This window comes from Cyprinus carpio, chromosome A12 (assembly GCF_018340385.1).
Source record: "Cyprinus carpio isolate SPL01 chromosome A12, ASM1834038v1, whole genome shotgun sequence".
Lineage (NCBI taxonomy): Eukaryota > Metazoa > Chordata > Actinopteri > Cypriniformes > Cyprinidae > Cyprinus > Cyprinus carpio.
Genome location: NC_056583.1, coordinates 6312099 through 6333538, shown reverse-complemented (window position 1 = coordinate 6333538; position 21440 = coordinate 6312099). Strand labels below are relative to the sequence as shown.

The 21440-nt window shown below is 36.4% G+C and overlaps 2 protein-coding genes across 2 annotated transcripts in view; both read left to right on the top strand.

The window, feature by feature from the left end:
- The window catches only part of LOC109061337 (HEAT repeat-containing protein 1), a 28398-nt gene extending 16953 nt beyond the window's left edge, over positions 1–11445 (top strand). The window contains exons 30-45 of the mRNA XM_042767320.1: positions 652–882; positions 1040–1169; positions 3384–3553; positions 3653–3705; positions 3795–3918; positions 4401–4541; positions 4664–4965; positions 5141–5291; positions 5417–5575; positions 5703–5837; positions 5922–6026; positions 7022–7190; positions 7357–7547; positions 8403–8561; positions 10717–10825; positions 10986–11445. Coding sequence (XP_042623254.1) covers positions 652–882; positions 1040–1169; positions 3384–3553; positions 3653–3705; positions 3795–3918; positions 4401–4541; positions 4664–4965; positions 5141–5291; positions 5417–5575; positions 5703–5837; positions 5922–6026; positions 7022–7190; positions 7357–7547; positions 8403–8561; positions 10717–10825; positions 10986–11074 — 2418 coding nt within the window. The 3' untranslated portion in view covers positions 11075–11445. The remainder of the gene's footprint in view (positions 1–651; positions 883–1039; positions 1170–3383; positions 3554–3652; positions 3706–3794; positions 3919–4400; positions 4542–4663; positions 4966–5140; positions 5292–5416; positions 5576–5702; positions 5838–5921; positions 6027–7021; positions 7191–7356; positions 7548–8402; positions 8562–10716; positions 10826–10985) is intronic.
- A 1988-nt stretch (positions 11446–13433) lies between these two features.
- On the top strand, positions 13434–21331 carry LOC122146971 (arginase-1-like). Its single transcript, XM_042767319.1, has 8 exons — positions 13434–13549; positions 13695–13767; positions 17787–17961; positions 18058–18217; positions 19580–19674; positions 19764–19868; positions 19940–20076; positions 20424–21331. The coding sequence occupies exons 1-8, from the start codon at positions 13445–13447 to the stop codon at positions 20585–20587; spliced, it is 1014 nt and encodes a 337-aa protein (XP_042623253.1). The 5' UTR covers positions 13434–13444; the 3' UTR covers positions 20588–21331.
- The last annotated feature ends 109 nt before the right edge of the window (positions 21332–21440 follow it).

Here is a 21440-nt window from a genome sequence, read left to right as displayed (position 1 = left end):
AGACCTTGTATAGGTTCTTGTTTTTTACATTCTTTAACTATGTAGTTAAAGAATGTCACATGAGCCATTTTCCTGAATATCAGCACTATTGCAAATGTGATTGATTTTATGCAACAGTTAAATCAAGTTTGAATGAATCGGCTGAAGGACTCACTCATACTGATTTCACACTGATTTAGTTTTTTGTAATTGTCCAATTATCAATATCGAAAAAGAATGTATAGGGCTTCTTTGTATAGGGCTTGTAAGTAGAAGTGTGCTATTAATGCTATAAGCAATAGGACTTTTTTTGGATTATTTTGCCTGGTGGATGATAAAATGGGTAACTTGTACTAAAGGAGGGATCCAAGCCATATTTAGAGTCCAGAATATCATAAACACCTTAAGGTGGACTCTTGTGACCTGGGCCATTAAGCAGTGCCCCCAGAATATGCTAGAATTTGCATAGTAACACATTAAAGCCGCTCAGAAGACCTTGGCAACTTAATGGCAATGCACTTGCAACCAAATACAACCTCCTATCATAGTGGTGGGGAGTTTTACACAGTTTTATACTCATGTTTTCTTCATAAAATGTGATTTTGCTGTTATTTAACAGAAAAATGTAACTTGTTACAACTCAGATTATGTTCAATTCTTGTTTCTCCACAGGCCAATGAGGGTGGAAGTGCCCAGTCTGAGGGGAATATGGAGACTGTGGTATCCCATATCGTGCATGTGTTTGTTGATGCCCTGCCTCATGTGCCCGAGCACAGACGCTTACCCATCCTCAGCCAGCTGATGAACACACTGGGGCCGTCTCGCTTCCTCTGGGTCCTGATGCTGCTCCTGTTCAAGCAGCATGTCACACAAACATCCGTCAGTGCAACTGGGGCTGAAAAGGTAAAGAAAGTTTCATGTATGTTTTTTACTTTTCCAACTGTATTGATATTTTAGTTTTTTTGCCACTGAAAAAGCAATGTCATAGAAATGCTATGGTACACTGGAAACCCATTTGTGTTTAGGGTTTGTAGAGACAGTTGTGTTATTTGTTGTGTAGGAGGCTGTTGTGGAGAGAGATCAGGACTTTTGGATCTCCGTGTGCTGTGAGTTTGAGGTAAAGGAGCAGCTGACCTCCATCATCAGAATCCTGCAGTATCTCATGACTCTACCGCAAGACAAAGAAGAAGGTAAGAACTGCCCACTTCAGTGACTTACCTCTGACTTTCTTTCTTTATGTTGACAATATTGTTTTCTTGATTGTAATTGATCTTCATTTTGATGGACCGTTATTGATTTTTAAGTCCAAAGACCAATCTTTAGTCTATGTTGTTTTCAGCTGATGTTTGAACAAAACTTCAAACATTATTTGTTGCGTGCCTGACATCCAGTAATAGCAATAAGCTTTGTGCTTTTTTACTTTTGATAAGAAACAAAGTCTCCGCTTTGAATTTCTCTCACTTTTATTGTGAAATTTAAATAATAAATGCCGTTGACGCTCTTAAACATGGCATGACAGAACACTGTATCTGCCTCAGTTTAAGCAGCAGCACTGAGTGAATGTGAAATGATCATCTCTTCCTATTTACTACTAGTTATAGCATGAAATAAACATGAATTATCATAAAAAGAGAGTGTTGAAAGAAACAGTACAGCTTACTGAATGTATCGTCATGTCTTAGGTAATCGCTCAATTTCAACTGTGGGTAGGGGTGTGCCGGTTTCAGAATTGGTGATGACGGTTATGACGTGAGTCAAATGTGACGGTTTATAACATGTGACGGGGGGTGGGGGGGTGGGATTGAATCACACACAGTGAACAAATCCTTAACAAAAAAAAAAAACAAAAAAAAAAAACTTTGCAATGAACGTGCTTTGTTTTAAATAAATCACACACAGTAAACAAAACCTTTTTAACAAGTAGGCTACTTGTAACAAATACCGTTTTTCCACATATTCTGCACACAGGCCCATCAAGATTTTCTGGTTTTCCGTTGCCATCTGGTTTAAACCCGAAATGTGCCCATATAGGCGATGTAACTTTTTTTTTCGCAACGAGATCCATCGGTTTTACCTTTCTTCACGAAGTTTTAATTTGAGCCGGAACATGTTCCGTCACCTCCGACGTTGGATCCGGAAAATTTTTTATTGGATCCGGCACCTAAGTCCGGAAAAAAAAAATTAATTAATATTTGTGTAGTGTTAAATGTTGTTATCGATAGAGATACGCAGATGGGGTATTATTTCATCCGCAACCACATCACAAAACTCATCATCTGCGCCAACGTTTTTTGAGCAAATTTCAAAGCCGCACCCGCCCGCCATCCGCTGATTGTTTTGCGGTCTATGGACGATGCAATGCTTTGCTGATGCGAGCCGCAAAAAAAAAGCCCTTGTCTGTTCTAGAAAGGATGCAGCAAAGATATTTAATGCTAATGTATGAGGCATAGGCCTACGCTGAGTTTCATTTACGATGAGATGCGCTCTAGTTCACAGTGCAGTGCAAGTGAACGCGGCGTGCTGTCGCTTCCATGTCACGGTTATCATTGTCTGCTATATTTGCTTTTTTATTTATTAAAATACATGCAATTGGTTGATGAAACATTTATTAAAATGATAAAATTTGTACAAAATGAAATTTGTTTTTAAGAAAGGTTTTCTACAAAGCAAAATTTAATGAAGTGGTAAATATCATGTCTGACAATTTACAAAACTTCATTAAGTGGTAAAAACCATGTCTCCCGATATATTGCGCATCTTATGATCCTATCTAAAAAATGAAAATTTTGTAAAAAATATTTTAATGACACGGTTTTGGCGGTTATAGAGTTCTAATGACGGTGTTCAACTATAACCGCCGGTCTCACGGTTATATACTAACCGTCACACCCCTAACTGTGGGGAGACATCAATAAAACAGCCTGTAAACAATGACACATAATTTGGGAAACCATGCTGTGTCCATAGCTCAACTTAGTCAACTTGAAGAAGAAAAAAAACTCCAGAGAGGATTTTACTAAATATATGCACTATATTACATATATTTTAACTTAACCTGTTAGTGATGTTAAATGCATGTTTGAATATGCATTTTTCTGAAAGCCACTGTTTAACTTTTTATATTATTAAGAAGTTGATATGTGCAGTTTGTTTTATGTGCAATGTTTGTATACAACAAATTACTGATTATATTTTGGTGTTGACACATTATGTATAAAAATGAATAGCCATTGAATTTTTTGGACTTTGGACTGTTGTTAATTTAACCTTTAGTTAAATAGTAATGTACATACAGACAGGGTTCACTGAATGGATTACAGCTTTATTGACAATTAGTTTCGAGCTGCTTTCTGGATCGACATCGGAAACTAATAAAGATGATGTTTGATATATTCTCTGGGCAGCTCCGGAGAAAAAGAGGACCCGTGGAAGAAGTGCAGTGAAGAAGGAAGAAACAGTCTCGGATGTGATCTTCAGCGTGGAGGCTAATAGTGGCAAGGACCTCCGCCATTTTAAATTCCTCTCCATCTCTTTTATGGCTCAGCTTTTGGCCTCTGACAGATTTGTTGGGAAGGTAGGTTTAAAATAGGAAGCATTTGATTTAATGTTGATATTAAAATGCCCCAAGGATTTTTCAGTTAACTTCCTAAATGTGTAATTGTTTGACTGACAGGTGGCTGACTGTGAGGACATAACAGAAAGCACCTTACAGACGCTTCAGCAGAAGTGAGTTGAAGCTTGACTATAGTACTTGACTTGATGGTGATTGGTTGTGGTGACACTGGCAGGGTGTAATGTTTGTGTTTACTTGTTAGTCTGCTGGAGGAGGTTCTGCGCTACATCCATGCAGTTGCTCGATGTGTAGAGGATAATGCAGACAAACCCACGGCTAAGTTCTGGAGAGCTCTGCTCAGCAAGTCCTATGACATCCTGGACAAGGTAGGAAGCACTGGATTGTTTACATGTTTACATGCACACCAATACCCTGATGGCTACCAAAAATCAGTTCATTGAAATTGCAAATTTTACATGCAAATCAATAACCTGGCAAAGCAAGTAAACCATGTTTACAAGACTTTTGGCAGTCAAGAAAGAGTTTGCTCTAGTTGGGTGCACCTAAATCTGCAGTTTATATCACACATGCCCACTTCATTAAGCCCACAGAATGCTGGTTAAGGTATTTACATGCCAGTCAAAATCGGGGTAATGGGTAAAAATCTAGCTGTGTTGATCGGTGAATTTTAAGTCGTTTATATCTAAACGGTGTTAAAGGAAAATGGAAATAGAATAACATGATACTTTTCTATTCTTAACTGAATCACAGTCAGTTTTCTTGAACTGTTAACTTCATTGAGCGGTTATTTTTATGTGTACACTTTAATTTGTGCACGCACATGCATAAAACATGATCTGACTTTTAGGTTAATGCCCTGCTGCCCATGGATTCCTTCATTATGGTAATGAGAGGCCTGATGGGTAATCAGTTAGCTTCAGTAAGAAGGAAGGCAATGGAGTTACTCAATAACAAACTACAGCAACGGACGCAGTGGGTGGAAGAACAGGTTAGTATGCAATGCAAACCAGTTTAAATGAAGCAAATGTTACATTTTATAACTTATAAACATTGGCTACCCATTCTGCTGAGCATTAGCTGACCACTTTGTTTCCTCTATTTCTCTGACAGATTACTGTGCTTCTGGAGCTCATTGGCGTCCTCCTAAAAATTGTGGGTCGGCGTCACGGACAGGTCACGGCACAGGAAGAAGAAGAGCTGGCTATCAATCGACAGACGGCCCTTTACAGCCTTAAACTTCTGTGCCGAAATTTTGGCTCTGGCCACCAGGAGCCATTTGTACCAGTGCTGAAAAAAGCGGTGGAGCTGGTTGCTGATAAAGACGAGGAAAAGAACGTCATGGGAAGTGCTCTGCTGTGTGTGGCTGAAGTGACCAGCACACTGAAAGCCCTCGCTATACCACAATTACACAGGTACTGTTAAGCCCAAAGTAAGGCCTTCTCTTAGTTGGATTTTACAGTACGAAGTGTAAAGCTGAGGAACTGTGTAAATCACTAGGGTTGGGAATCTAGAAATGATTCTAATTTTTAAAACATACCAGAAGTGAATGATCCCCATTACTTGTATATGAATGTGTTCTGTCTTCAGCCTGATGCCTGCAGTGCTGGACACTCTGAAGGAGAGAAAGGACCTGCTGAACAATGAAATATACTTGCTGAGTGCTGTCACAGCTCTACAGCGCGTATCAGAGACTCTACCGCATTTCATCAGCCCCTACCTGGAGGACACCATCTCACAGGTCTGTATCAGTGCCACCTTGTTACTTTAAGTTAAACCTTAGAGCAGCATGTGTTATTCAAATCAATTTTATCTACAAGGTTACAGTTCTCATTTGAATCTTCTCATTCTTCTCTGGTGCTTTAGGTCGCCCGCTTAACTCTGCTAGCCAAGCGACTGACATCCTGCCCTCAGCTGTCTGTACGTCTCTCCTCGCTCAGCACCACTCTTGCCACAAAGGTGCCTCCCAGGGTCCTCATTCCCACCATTACAAAATGCCATTGTGCCATGGTGGATGTTCAGCAGGTAGGATTTGGTATACCAGTTTGAATAGACACATGATATTTTCGATGTCTTAATGCAGTTGATGGACACTCTATTGCTATTCTTTGTTTTATGTATCTGATACCCATATTTTCTACACCCGTTGCAGAACCGTCTTGGTCCTCTGATGATCATCCTCAAGGAACATATAACTCACATGGAAAAGGACCAACTCAACAACCACCAGTCAGAGCTCACTTCCTTCTTCCTGTCTGCTCTTGATTTCCGTGCCCAGCATTGCCAGGTACTATATACCAGTTTCAGTTTGTTCTTTTTTTCAATAAGCACATTAACTGATGATTGCCAATATAACTTTATTGTTTAATAGGGAGATCTGAAGAAGACTGGTGAGATCGAGGGCTGTGTGATTGACTGTCTGTTAGTGATGGTTATGAAACTTTCAGAAGTCACTTTCAGACCTCTCTTCTTCAAGGTAAGCTTCTATATTGTTCAGGTGAGAAAAAAAGACTTTCTCCAATAAGACAATATTTTTTTTTTTGATGCATAAATAATAATAGTGATGGGCTCTTTCGAACCACTGCTTTGTGAGGCATCAAAATCAAAAATTAGTTGATTAGTTTTTATACGACCTTGGATCAGTTTTGAAATGTAGTCACATTAATGGTACATTTGTATTTTTTTTAAAAAAAGGAATCATAGTAGTTGTCTCTTGTTGGCCTGATTAGTCAAATCTTTCATAAATCGCAAAACAAGCCCTACAAATGAATGCAACAACACATACAATACAGACACTAAATGTTTAATGGTGTTTGTTTATTTCTAGATTTGTATATCTAGAAGACATTTTGCAAAGTGATTGGTTCAGTTGATTCAGTTTCGAAAGCTTAATATATCCCATTACTAAAAAATACTTCAAATAGTACACACAAAATTGTTTTTAAAAAAGTTTTTACATATTTACAATATTTACATGGAATTCACTAAAGAAGCTTTCGAGTCCGAGTTTTCGAATTCTGTTAATTTTAGTACAAAAATCAAATAATTAATGTTTTGGCAAACAGTAAATATTGTCATAAATGTGACATGAATCTGTATCTTTACAGCGGAGCATTTTGCTAAATATATGCACTATATTACATTCATTATACTTTTAGTTAAAGTGTAGTGATTCTCATTTTAACTTTTAATATTAGTGTACAGTCAGGGTTCCCTGTATAGAGACTGTACCGATATAGAACATTGAATTGAATTGAATCAAGAGCTTCTCTTCTGAAATTAAATTGAAATGTAAATATTTCTGCGGTTTCGTGGGCATGGTGATAGCTATTATACTGGTCGATTAATCAGTTGAAAATGAATTCTTTGTTGCCAAAATGCTTAATATATACTTGACTTTTATAAGTTACTTCTCTATTAGGATTTAAATGCATGCTGAATGAATCTTTATTTTTTCCCACTCTTCTGCAGTTATTTGACTGGTCAAAGATGGATGGTGCTTCTAAAAACCGCCTGTTGACGTTCTACAGACTGGCAGACAGTATCGCCAACAAACTCAAAGGACTGTTTGTGTTGTTTGCTGGGCAGCTGGTCAAACCCATCTCTGAACTGCTGCGTCAGCTCAACATTTCTCACACAGGTAGTCTGCAGTTTGTTTGTATGAAGTTCTGAATACACCTGTAATGCCTCTCCGTTAAACTGTGCCAACATTGACATGACCAGAATGTTTTGCATTTTACAACATTCCAGTAATTTTTCTTTACACTGATGTAATTTACTTCAACTTCCACCCCTTCGGCCCATAGACAAACCCTTCTTCGATTCAGATGATGAGGATGAGGAGGAGGATTCAGATGATGATGAAGATAATGTGACAAAGAGCAGCCTGCTGCTGCAGTATGTATTGGACTGCCTCCATAAAATCTTCCTCTATGATACTCAGCGCTTCCTCAGTAAGGAGAGGGCTGACGCTCTCCTGGGCCCCCTGGTGGATCAGGTCAGTATGGCACATAAACTGAATGCATCAAGAACTACATCTATTCCCCAATCACATTATTCCTTTGCAATAAGTTATTAAATAAGCAAAGTTATTGGACAATCTGTTGGCATATTTTTTAGACAAGTCTTTTCTTATTAAAGAAGTAATATAGCAGTTTTGTTGGACAATAACAAAATAGAGGTCAGGGTAGTGTGACCAAGTGTTTCTCAACCCTGTTCCTGGAGGCACACCAAAGTACATATTTTGGATGTCTCCCTAATCAAACACACACAGTTTAGCTCATTGGTAACAGAGAACAGGAAGCAAACCAAAATGTGTACTGTTGGTGTGCCTCAAGGACCGGAGTTGGTAAACTATGGTGTAACCAACATGTGAGACACTGCAGGCTTTACTGTATTACATTATTTAAAAAGCCATTCAAGTTATTTAATCAAGAACAGTGAGTCATTTTCTCTGTCATTTGTTGTTGGATTAACATTAATGACACGGACAGCTGCAGGTATTTGAATTAGGCTTTAAGACCAAATGCATGGATCTAATATTCTGATATGCATCCGGTTTCCTTCCCAACTAATTGTTTACTAAAGACATATCATACTGTCTTTATGTAAATACAAGAAAGACATGGTAAGTTCGTGTTGTCAAATGGAATAACCCCCAGAAAAGTTAACATTTTCGTGGTTCAAATAAATAAATCTTTTTAAAATAATTTTAACTTTAAACTAAATATGTTTAGAAACTGGAATTTTCTTTAGTTGTTAGTTCAAAACTGTGTATTATATTAATGGTATAAAAGTTTTTACTGTCATTGTGGTGTCTTATTTTTTATTTTTATTTTTTTATGTGTGTGAATTGGAGAACATGCTAGGAGGTGACGAGATCTACAAGACCCACATTACCAAGCATTTGGTGCCCTGTATTGCCCAGTTTGCTGTTGCCATGGGAGATGACTCCCAGTGGAAAGTTCTCAATTATCAGATTCTGCTCAAGACACGACACAGTTCACCTAAGGTATGCAAATGCTTAATTAGAGGTATAAACATACAGAGATAGAGCTGAACTGATGTTCCCATGTATGTGGTAACCAGAGTTGTGTATGATGCGTTACATAGTAACGCGTTACTGTATTCTAATTACTTTTCCTAATAACACAGTAATTTTAAATTTATGCAATTTGATTTAAGTTACTAATGTCAATAAAATTACTTTATTTAAAATTACTTTAATTACAAATGCTGTGTTAAGAAAAAATATCAAGTAAAATCATGTTTTGCATGGCAGCGTGAGTTAATGAGCATGCCCTTTAATAAATCACCGGAGAGTGCGAGCTGGATGCAGACGAATCGTGCAGCATTTAGATGCAATGAAAGGATTCATCATATTTCAAAATGTTGCACTCGATTTCAAATATTAAAGTCTTACATTATAGTTTGTGAAAAGTCCAACTAATAAAATGCGTACAAGTGCATGTCACAATATAACACAAATATAAGTACAAATAAAATATATTATAATAAAAAAAAAACATTTACTTTTTTCGGCTTTCACCCACTGGGTACTTCGCTGCAAAAGCTGCATGGTGGGTTTCAAAATGTCTCCTAACATTTAATTTTTTTAAAAGAGGACATACAGTTCTGTGTAAACCAGACAGAGCAGAGCACCAGAGCTTTCAATAAAAGCATATGTTTCTGTCCACTATTTTTGAAACTTGCGATGCTCCTCTGAATGTTTTCTTTTCACCATCACCACTCATAGTTGTTGCACTGATTGAAGAATTACAGTTTGATAGGCAAATTTATTGATTTAATTTGTTCATCTGTGTGGATTAATTTACTAATTCTTAATCTATATATCGTAATTTACTGTGCATGAACTGTGCATGAATTTTTCGACCTGAGACATGTTGAGGCTGTACGTGAGATACCCAAAATTAACATTCGACAAGTGCCCAAATAAGAGGAAAAATTGGTGTTGGCTGAGTATATGAAATAGTGATACTCGCCAGCCAGCCAATCACTGGCCACATGTTTCAGAGTGAAGGGCGACATTGGCTGCATTTACACTGCAGGTCTTGATGCCCAAATCCGATTTTCTGACTATATCAGATTTTTTTGACGACCTGCTTACATCATCTTTTAAAAGTGACCCGTATCCGATTTTTGCATTTACACTATACACTGCTGAAACTACCAAACGTAGACGTTCTGACCCGGAAAAGGAAGTAAAACAGCACGAAATACAATGGATGCAGATGCAAATAAAATTATACAGTGTTTTGCTTTCCACGATATTTTGAAAAGTCAACAAAAAAATCAGCAAAACATTGGTCTCGTACGGCGGAAAAAAACGCGCTTAAACCGTGCCTCCCCATATCTCGTGAAATGTCTTCAAACACGGATTTATTTCTGTAACAACCCTGCATCCCTGTCTCTTCGCCCCAAAGACTTAAAAGACATGAAACCTCCGCATTGCTCCACTGTGTGTATCCTTCGTCTTCCATCGCGCCTATAATAAGTCATGTGATTTCAGTTCCACCTGAGTTGACGTCACTTTTTTAAGACGTGCGACTCGCATTTACTGGGGAATATCCGATTTGTCTGCTTACATGGCACACGCAAATGCACGTATCCGCTTCATATCCGATTTATTACCACATATGAATGAGGCCTGAATCCGATCTGAGAAAATCGGAATCCATGCGGTTTTTTCCTGCTTACATGTTCACCGGTCATATCCGATCTGTGCCACATGAGAGTTAAAAATCGGAATTGGGTCACTTGAACCATGCAGTGTAAATGGGGCCATTGTGTTCATTTACATGCAAGCAGCTCATGATGCACTGATTTGAGGTCTCCCAGATGTTTTAACATTTAAAAGCAAAGAAATGAAGGCAGGCATAAATATTAATAGGCTATTGTAATTGTATTGTTTTTCTGTACAATCAAATTATTATTATTATTATGTAGTCGTATTGAAATTGAAAAAAAAAAACATCTGCTCATAGCTGATCGCACGTCTGATTATGTGAATGTCCTGCATTATGAAGATTAGAATTTGTGGGAATGATTAAAATAAGTGCCCATAATCTCTTCATTTTAGTCCTTGCTCTAATATGTGGATTGATTTCTCTTTGAAATTAAGTGACCATGTTTGCCGTTTTGTGCAGGTGCGTTTCTCTGCACTTGTCATGCTGCTGGAGTTGGCTAGCAAGCTGAGGGAGAACTACATGGTTCTTCTGCCAGAGACTATCCCATTTCTGGCTGAGCTTATGGAGGGTAAGAACACAACGTCAATATTTAATCAAATGGGAACACGTGATTTTGTAACTAAAGTACACTGTGTTACCTAGTGTTATCTTTGTTGTTGCTAGTGTTAGTTTTGTTTAACAGTCAGTAATATTCCAGAATTCAGAATTTCTTCCTCCTTGCTTTACAGATGAATGTGAGGAAGTGGAGCAGCAGGTGCAGAAGGTCATTCATGAAATGGAGACTATCCTCGGTGAACCACTGCAAAGCTACTTTTAATACCACCCGCGACTGATTTCACCCCATCACAGGCGCTTCTTACACCCTTCAAGTGTGCATTCATTATCCGTGTTTAATATTTAGTGATGAACATGCATCAGTCTGCCCACCAGTTCCACCTGTACACCTCTTCACTGACTGACAGCTTGGCCACTACCTTTGTGTTCATGTATATGTAAATGTAAAAGGCCACAAATCACTGGATGCCACATGCTTTTGACAGTAGGGTTATATAAAAACCACACACATGATGTTTAAATGTGTCTATTGTTTTTAAAAATGAAATGGTTTTATATTGAATTTTCTAATGCATACTGATGTACCTCTCTGGAATCTGAACATCATAAAAAGATGAGTCTGGAAAATGTGAATTTGTGTTTGGTTGAGAAAAATGAAAAGGTTTTTTTTTTTTTAAAACACTTTGCTTGCATTAACTATACAATTTTAATATGCTACTACTCTTTGGACAATTTTGCTGCATACATGCGATATGTCACTCACACTCACACCCTAAAGAGAACAGGCCAGAAAATGGAGCGCTGCTGGAAGAAAATAAAACAAAGTATTTTGAATATTGTGTAGAAGGATAAGTAGAAAAACTTAAGAACTATTAGATTGGCTTGCTTTTTGACTCTTTTCGAAGAAAACAAACACAACTACAAATGTTTATTTGATACAGTGGCTAAATTAATGTGAAATAGAGCTTCAACGAGTTCAGACATTTCCCAACAGCACAGCAGCAAGATTGATCTTACAGAGAAAACTATATCTATGCAGCCATCTGCTACAGTATCACATCAGACAGTACATTACAGTCCCCCTGTATGTTAGACGCTAAACCTACTAAACTACTGAAAGATTTTTTTTTCAGAATTCATAAATCCTCTTCTTAACATTATTAATTCATCATTGTCATCAGGATATGTCCCAAAAAATTTCAAGCTTCAGATTTCTAACACTCGATACCATGACAACTAGACAATCCCTAGAGATTATTCCCCTGTAAAGAAAAATTTCAAGGAGAAGGATGAATATTCTAAATGATACCAATCCACAACATGACTTGTCACCTCTGGCTTGCTTAGCTGGGGGCACTTCATATTCAAGAGTATTATTAAATTGACTGTACTTACACTATTGGATGAGAACTGAACTGAGCTGGATTATGACATTGTCTGCAACAGGGCTGCTTTACAGCTGATTTGATCTCATTACATAATTGATAATATACAGTTTTTGAACGAAAATAAATCAACACTGAACTGACCTCAGCTGAACAATGACACTTTTTTTTTAAAGAGCTGCTTAACAGCAGAATTGATCTCTATTTGCATCACTGAATCAATATTTTCCTTATAATCCTTGTAAATCTACTTAGAAACAATCTGTACTGTATAAAGCACTATATAAAGGTGACTTGACTTCACAATGCAAGTATTGAGTAATGAACAAATAACATGAACATGGATTTTTTATTCAGTATCAGGTTTTTAAGAATAAATGTACAGATTTTTATGAGTGCACAAAAAAGCTAAAGAATCAAAAGAATAGGGGAAAACAGTCAGCTAACCCCCCCCCCCCCCCAAAAAAATCTATAATTGTTAAACATTAACTAATAGTAACACATACATAGGGTGCAGTTAACTAAAACTAAAACCATAAAATAACTGTTGTTAATTGAAAAAAAAAAACTAAACTGATAATATATATATTTATATATATTTATATATATAATATATATTTATATATATATATATATATATATATATATATATATATATATATATATATATATATATATATATGTTCAACTTGATGTAATAAACTACAACTGAAATAAATAATAAAAACTAAATATATATTAAAAAAAGAAAAATTTAAAAACCAAAACTGTTAAAATGAAAGCAGAAAATATAGAAATAAAAACGAATTCAAAATATTAATAAAAACTATAGTAGCTATCAAGTAACAAAAATATTGTATTGAGCCAAGATAACTCCAAACGCCTTAATTTAAGAATAATAGCCCAGTAACAAGAATAAGAAAAAAATATAATCTAGCCTAATATAAATATTTCTTGATCCTCAACAGACGTTTATATTTTCATATGCGCTTTTTATGTTAATGAGATTAAATTCATTCAAATTCATAAATTGAGTTCAAATGAATTCCACTTCGTATGCAAATTAGGCGATGGCGTCATTTAAAATCAGTTCTTCCCCATTTACTTTTCTTAAACAAAACAGTAAAGAAGGTTAAGGTTAAGACAGAAGAGCGCGAGCAGCCACGGCGTGTCGTCACACGTCCAGTAATCTGATTTGATTCTAGAGCCGCTGACTCCAGACTGCCTCTGGATAAACTGTAACAGTGATGAAGAGCTTCAGCGGATTACGAGCCGCTTCTCACATGTTCAGAAGAGACCTCCATCATCATCACTGTGTGGGAATAATAGGTGCACCTTTCTCTAAAGGACAGGTGAGATATAAAGCCCCAAAACACGTCCTCTTCTCTTTTAAAATAATGATTATTCAAGTATTAAAAAAGAATGTTTGCACAAAAATCCATTGCGTGGTGCATTATGGTAGTGGTCCAGTACTGATGTTATTGACTGTTACTGCAGCAGAGGGATGGTGTGCAGAGAGGAGCGGACCTCATTCGAGCTGCTGGATTGGTGCAGAAACTTAAAGGGGAAGGTACCACTGTTACACCTCCTGATATTTACACTGCTTTTATTACACTATTACCGATATTTACACTCTATGTCACATAATTATGCACTGAACTGAATTCAATTAATTAAGAACATGTACTTACTAGAGTTAGGGTTAGGATTCCCAGACAGCAACAAAGTGTTAGCCCAGATTTGGCCCACATCTGGCCTGGGTGAAATCCATGCGGGCCAGATGTGATCCGGATCGGGACGTCACTGATTGTGTCTGGGTTAGGTTAATCCCAGATAGCAAGCACACTCGGGCCCAGGGACGTGCACAGACAGTTTGAAGGGCAGGGGACTCAAAAAGGGCACGTCTCATATTCATTTATTTATTTATTTTTCTAAACAAAACATTAAATGTATAAAGGGTGTGCGATATTGACAAAAAATATATCTCAATATTTTCTGGGATAACGATAATTAGATGATATTTTGCTGAGTGTGTTATTGTGCTGGTAGCTTAAGGACTACCATGGACAGCTGGAGTTTTTGATATTCTGCGCAGAGTCTGTGTGGTGAGCAGTTCACAGCAAAGAAAGAAATTAATCATTTCTAATAAGTTTAAATTGATTTTTACCTTTTGTGGGCATTTTTACCTTTATTAGCCGCATCTGAAGTGGCATTTAGATGCATTTACACACTGTTTAATGCAAATCATTAATGTACAAATGCATTAATAGGCCTACTGTTTTGATATTTTAAACATAAAACGTTGAAAACTGATATTTGAAATTATTTTTTTTTAAAAATGAAAAACCGCCAGTAGGTGGCAGCAATTCACTGTTAATAAGTGAGTCATTGCGACTGAACTGAATAATTTAAACGGTTGATTTATTCAGGAACAAAACAGCTTCATGTTGCTCAGAGACGCAAACTGGAATTATATTTGTTGTCGAAATAGAGCAAAAACAGTCAACATTGTGTCTAAAACATAAGTATCTAAATATTAAATTCTTGTTTATTGAACTGCTGTATAAAATCAATATCACATTTGTAATCATGCTGCTTTTTTGGTGGAAAAATACGCGTGCTACTATATGAAATTATATAAATTTCTGCTCCCATTTCTTGAATTTTGTGATCATTCTAAATGCATTTTAATAAACTGAATCATGAAGTGAAAGAACGCACACTGGTCTAACCTACTATATTTCCTATTGCCTTAGCTAAACTTCAGCTAATTTACATGGTTGCTCTCTCATGAGTCATGGATGTTAGTAGGGTAGTAGGCCCCATTGCCGCCTGCTCCAGCAACACGTGTTTCGCTCCAGCAATTTTCATGTCCACTCCTTTAAACGTTCTAATAATTCGATTTTCCCAAGTAGGTTAAAGGTTTGAAATATTGCATTAATTACATTTGACTGAAATGCTTGTGAATATGCCAATTGAAATGCAAATGAATATGCTAATTTGCGTCATGTAGTGACATTTAGCAACTTTTCAAACTGGCTTTAGCTACTTTCCATTGAAAGAAGTTGGCAACACTGATCATGCTTTTGATCAACGCAATAGGTGGAGAGCAACTGCGCTCGACTGCACAATCCGACACAGCCGCCTCACCATCGCAAGTGTTTTTTGGCACATGTCTGCATGATATCAGAGCAAACCGGACATTACTCAGACACTTTTCTAACTGGCATGCATCTCGCGACGATCACCGGTGATCAGTTCTGTCAGATTTTGCTCATCTCAAACAAGCCTATTGAATAGAGGGCATGGTTTTATTTTTGCTCTCCTCCTCTCTGTCTCTCACTCATAGCACCCTAACAGTTGGAGGGGTGTGTTTAAGGATATTCTGCCAAAGCCGTCAAACTGACGTCATCAGAGAAGGAATGCCATTCCAGAGCAGAAGCAAATGTTCAGATTTTGATTAAAGATTACCAAGACAATTTTTTTCGGCGGATTAACTTGCATGGATTAATTGTTAACATCTAAACTTGCAATGTGCGCTCGTAAAGTAAATAAAGGCAATTTTGATTTTGATTTCATGCGACTTTAATGAAGAGGAAGAAAAACAGGGGTGCAATAAAAAAAAATAATATTCATATATGATTCGCACTTTTGTCTTCTAATGATTCTAATGGATTCACAAGTTTCAAAATCAGTGTTCTAAAGCAGCGGTTCTCAATCCTGTTCCTCGCGTCGCCCTGCACTCTGCATCTCTCTCTCAATCTCTCATTCAGATCACCAGCTCAGCTCAAACTATGAACTGTTCCATTTATAAAGTTTTTTCACATAGCTATGAAAAGCGTTATACATGGACGCGCGTGCGGTTGCCGTACTGTATTAAAGCTTTAATCAGGATAAAACCGTATATTAAAAGCTAACAGAAGCAGTAGCATTTACAAATATCAGCGTATCTAAAAGTTGATTTTTACTCAGCTCATCTTTCTGAAAAGCGAGGTGTGCTCTGATAGGCCCCTTAACATACTGTGATGCCATCTCCCGTCCCGACCAGACAAAACCAATAAAACCCATTACAAACGAGGCATTTGTTGCATCCAGTGGGGACATAATTACTGATTATAATGACTTATACTGTCTTTTTACGCGTTGCGCTGCGTATCGTGCTGCGTAAACATGAAATCATGTCTGCATTTGTGATCGGAGAAACGACAAACAACAAGCACTACTCTCTACACTGCTCTACACTGCTCTGAATCATCAGTGCCAAATTCTTTAAATATAAAACATGTACTTACAGGCTGTGAGTCAGAAGCGCCAGACTGTCCTTGCAAAGTTGGAACTGCCAACTGAGTGTTAAGGGTTTGATTATACTTAAAACACATAACACAAGCACTGATATTTGATAGTATTTAAGTGTATATTTTTTTTATAAAAAAAATGGTATTTCTAAAAAAACATTTCCATTTGTTTTGTAAGTTTGGTCTGAGTTCTTGATGGTTTTACAACGTTTTCACCAGCAGATGTTGACAGCATGTGCTGTTTCAAGTGCTTCAAACATCGAATAATTTTTCAAAGCAATTGGTTCGAAAAGCTTCGTTTCTCCCATCACTATCTAAAAGTAAGCGACAACAAACAAAAAATGTACCATTAAGAGCCTTGCTTGCACAGGCTCTGCTTGAACCTCTACACGAATATCCTCTGCGTCTTAATCGGGCTCAAATTGATAAGCAATATAGACGACGCCATTGTTTACAATACAACTGGAGCTGCCGCTGTTGGCGAGGGGCAGGACATTTAGACGCGCACTAGAGGCGGTTTAGCCAATCACAACAGACTGGACTAGCTAACCAATCAGAGCCCATCGCGTATTTCTGAGGGAGAGGCTTCATAAAAGCAGGAAATGATCAGCGTGTTTATGGGAGAAGGGACAGAGCGATGTGGAATAAAGGTAAATTATGTGAAAAATGATGCATTGTATCTGTAAAATTATGTTTTTTTTTTTTTAAATAAAAAATATAAAGCATTAACACATGCTAGATTGCACCCCATAAACACAATCAAGCCTAGAAAAATAAAACGGTCAACCACACCTTTAAGCTTATTTTTTTGCTATTACAATAGTAAGTACATGCAAAGAGAACACTGTAAATAAAGTGTTACCTAATTTTTTATAAATGCTATTTCATATTCAGAAACATTAATTTTATATGTATAATGACTTATATGGTTACACTTTATTTTAAGGAGTCCTTGTTACAGTGTAATTATACATTTAAGTAAGGATTTGGCTTAGGGTTACTTGTATGTAATTATGCATAACTAATTGCATAACTAATTGTTATTATTATAGTAAGTACATGTAATGTGTAACAAGAGCACCTTATAGTGCTACCCTTATATTAATTTATATATATATATATATATATATATATATATATATATATATATATATATATATATATATAATATAGTATGGATTGTATGTATGGAAAAGGATGGTCAGTACACTTTTCCTTTTGTGTTCCATGTTAAAGCTACAAAATCCTGTCGTTAAGTGTAAATGATGACAGAAAGCCCTTTGTGCCTCTCCAGGTTGTGTAGTGAAGGATTATGGGAATCTGACTTTTGAGGACGTTCCCAATGATGAGCCAGTTGGCAGGCTGAAGACTCCGAGAGCAGTCGGCCGTGCCAGTGAGCTGCTCGCAGGAGCTGTGCAGGAGGTCAAGAGCCATGGAAACACTTGTGTGATGCTGGGAGGAGATCACAGGTCATTGTTTGCTTTCAGTTCTGTTCAATTTAACATTTGGAAACAGGAAATCTTTATTGAACCTATTCTCAGAAATGTGTTTGCTTTTTATTACAGCTTGGCGATTGGTTCGATCTCTGGTCATGCCGCCTCAAGACATGAGTTGAGTGTTTTATGGGTGGATGCACATGCAGACATCAACACACCTTCATCCACGCCAACAGGAAACATTCACGGCCAACCGCTGTCATACCTCATCCATGAACTGCACTCAGAGGTGACTGATGCTCTTTAATCATTTCAGCATCTTTGTTAAAGTTTGTGTAATATGTTACACAGTTATTACATTAGTCAGTCTAATCACAAAAAAATCCTAAAGAGCTGTTTAAATGTAACTTCTTGACCATTTATGGCTGACGTGCAGTTGTCAGTACCTGTGCCTTTAGCACACTCATAACTAATAAACATCAATTTACTTCATAGAAACATTCATAGAAAATGTCCTCCAGAAAGCCCTTTGTGCCTCTCCAGGTTGTGTAGTGAAGGATTATGGGAATCTGACTTTTGAGGACGTTCCCAATGATGAGCCAGTTGGCAGGCTGAAGACTCCGAGAGCAGTCGGCCGTGCCAGTGAGCTGCTCGCAGGAGCTGTGCAGGAGGTCAAGAGCCATGGAAACACTTGTGTGATGCTGGGAGGAGATCACAGGTCATTGTTTGCTTTCAGTTCTGTTCAATTTAACATTTGGAAACAGGAAATCTTTATTGAACCTATTCTCAGAAATGTGTTTTGCTTTTTATTACAGCTTGGCGATTGGTTCGATCTCTGGTCATGCCGCCTCAAGACATGAGTTGAGTGTTTTATGGGTGGATGCACATGCAGACATCAACACACCTTCATCCACGCCAACAGGAAACATTCACGGCCAACCGCTGTCATACCTCATCCATGAACTGCACTCAGAGGTGACTGATGCTCTTTAATCATTTCAGCATCTTTGTTAAAGTTTGTGTAATATGTTACACAGTTATTACATTAGTCAGTCTAATCACAAAAAAATCCTAAAGAGCTGTTTAAATGTAACTTCTTGACCATTTATGGCTGACGTGCAGTTGTCAGTACCTGTGCCTTTAGCACACTCATAACTAATAAACATCAATTTACTTCATAGAAACATTCATAGAAAATGTCCTCTAAATATATATATTTTTTATTATTATGCTTTGTGACATTACTTTTGCACCAATTAAAACATTTCTCCTTAAATTCCCATTAACATAATATGACATTTTACTATTTTTTTTTTTTGCAATTGCTAGTAATTCATGATTCTCATTAGATTCTCAGTACTTATTCTCATTATTTTCATTCTAATATTAAATATTTATTAATCACCATAAATTAAAAACAGTAAAACACATATAAGATATATATATATATATATATATATATATATATATATATATATATATATATATATATATATATATATATATATATATATATATATATTTGGATTGGACTTTGGATTATGTTAATAAGAATTTATATAAGAAATCACCTTTTTCAGAAAGCTTTACTTGAGACAACATTTTATGATTTGAAACATTGATTATAATTTTTTTTCCTAATGTTTCTTAGATTCCCATAATTCCAAATTTTTCATGGTTGAAACCTTGTGTAGCAGCTAAGGACGTAGTCTACATTGGGCTCAGAGATGTGGACCCGGGAGAACAGTAAGTTTGTAGATTCTACAAAACCATACATGCATCATATCACTATTTCAAGATTCTTTTTGAAGTTCAAATCATGCTTTACGTCACAGTTATACCCTGAAGTACCTTGGAATCAAAGCCTTCTCCATGACAGAAGTTGATCGGCTTGGAATTGCAAAAGTCATGGAGCAGACATGCGATCACATGTTTTCAAAGTAAGTTTGTGACTTATTTTTTATTTATCATGGCCTAATATTGTATTGAGGAACCAGTCTTTCTGGATCAGGGTGAAAAAACCCATCCACCTCAGTTTTGACATTGATGCACTGGACCCCTCTGTGTCACCTGCAACAGGCACACCTGTAGCGGGAGGACTGACCTACAGAGAGGGGATTTACATCACTGAACACATCTGTCAGACAGGTGAGAACATGACGAAATGCAGATCTGTAATTGCTAAGAGACTTATAAAACTTCCAGGCTAATAAACCGGCAGCTGTTTGGCCTTCCTGAAATTATTAACCAAAAATCCGAGCCCACTTTGCTGATTAACAAATGTGTTAGCGCCCCCTTGCTTCAGTTTCAAAACCTTAAAGTGAATTTAATAAATCTACATGATTTTTTCTAGACTGCACTCTAGATCAGCTATTAAAAGCCATATTAACATTAATCTGGTTGGCTATTGCTAAATGAACAAATTTCATTATCATAATCCCTCGTGGTCTTGGTTTGGCATGTTGATATGAATGTATGTTCTTGACTTCCTCCAGGACTTCTGTCTGCTGTAGACATGGTGGAAGTGAACCCAAAGCAGGGCAAAACAGAAGACGAAATTAAATCAACAGTAAATGCTGCTGTGGATCTATTATTGGGCTGCTTCGGACGGGTCCGTGAGGGGTCTCATGATCCAGATTACAAAATGCCAAATCCATAAATCACAGGTTTTATTTTTGTTATTTATTATTATTATTATTTTTGTTCTATTTACTTATTGTCATCATTAAAAAGAATTTAAAATTGTAATTCCCATTTATTTTATTCCTGTATAAAAATGAATTCCAAAGATGATGATACCACAGTATACTGTATATGCAGAAAGTACAAAGCTGTACATAAAGTAAATTTTTTTTTTTCAGAGGCAACATCATTTTAATTAAAAAGCCATTGTTGGCAAATAAATTATCAATGTTTAATGCAAGGAATAAGACAAAGTAAAAATATATTTAAAAATAATAAAAATGTTTTCCAAATATTTTTTTTTCTACAAGTGGTAAATCATTTAATTGAAGAATTGTTTTTTTAATTTATCTATTATATTAATAATATTGTCTGACACTATAATAGAAATGTAACACCTCTCAACCACTTTACTAAAACAAGGGTTTTACATTTTGCTGGTTATGTGTGGATTTATAAGAAAAACACACAAAATTATTAAAATTATTATAAGACTAGCACAAAACATCTACAGTTTGCCTGGTATCAACACAGTAACGCTGTTCACAGACTAAATCACAGGCTTTATTTTTGTTATTTTGGCTTTTTGTTGTATTATTTTTCCTTGATGTCATCAAGTAGGCCCTCGTGTCATGTTGAATTTAAAAACTGAATTATAATTCAGCTGTACATAAATTATGTTTGTTTTTCCAAAGGCAACATCATTACAATAAAAAAAAAAAAAAACGTTGTAGGTTAACAATAAAGAACAAACTAGAACAATACAGTAAAAAAAAAAAAATATATATATATATATATATATATATATATATATATATATATATATAAAT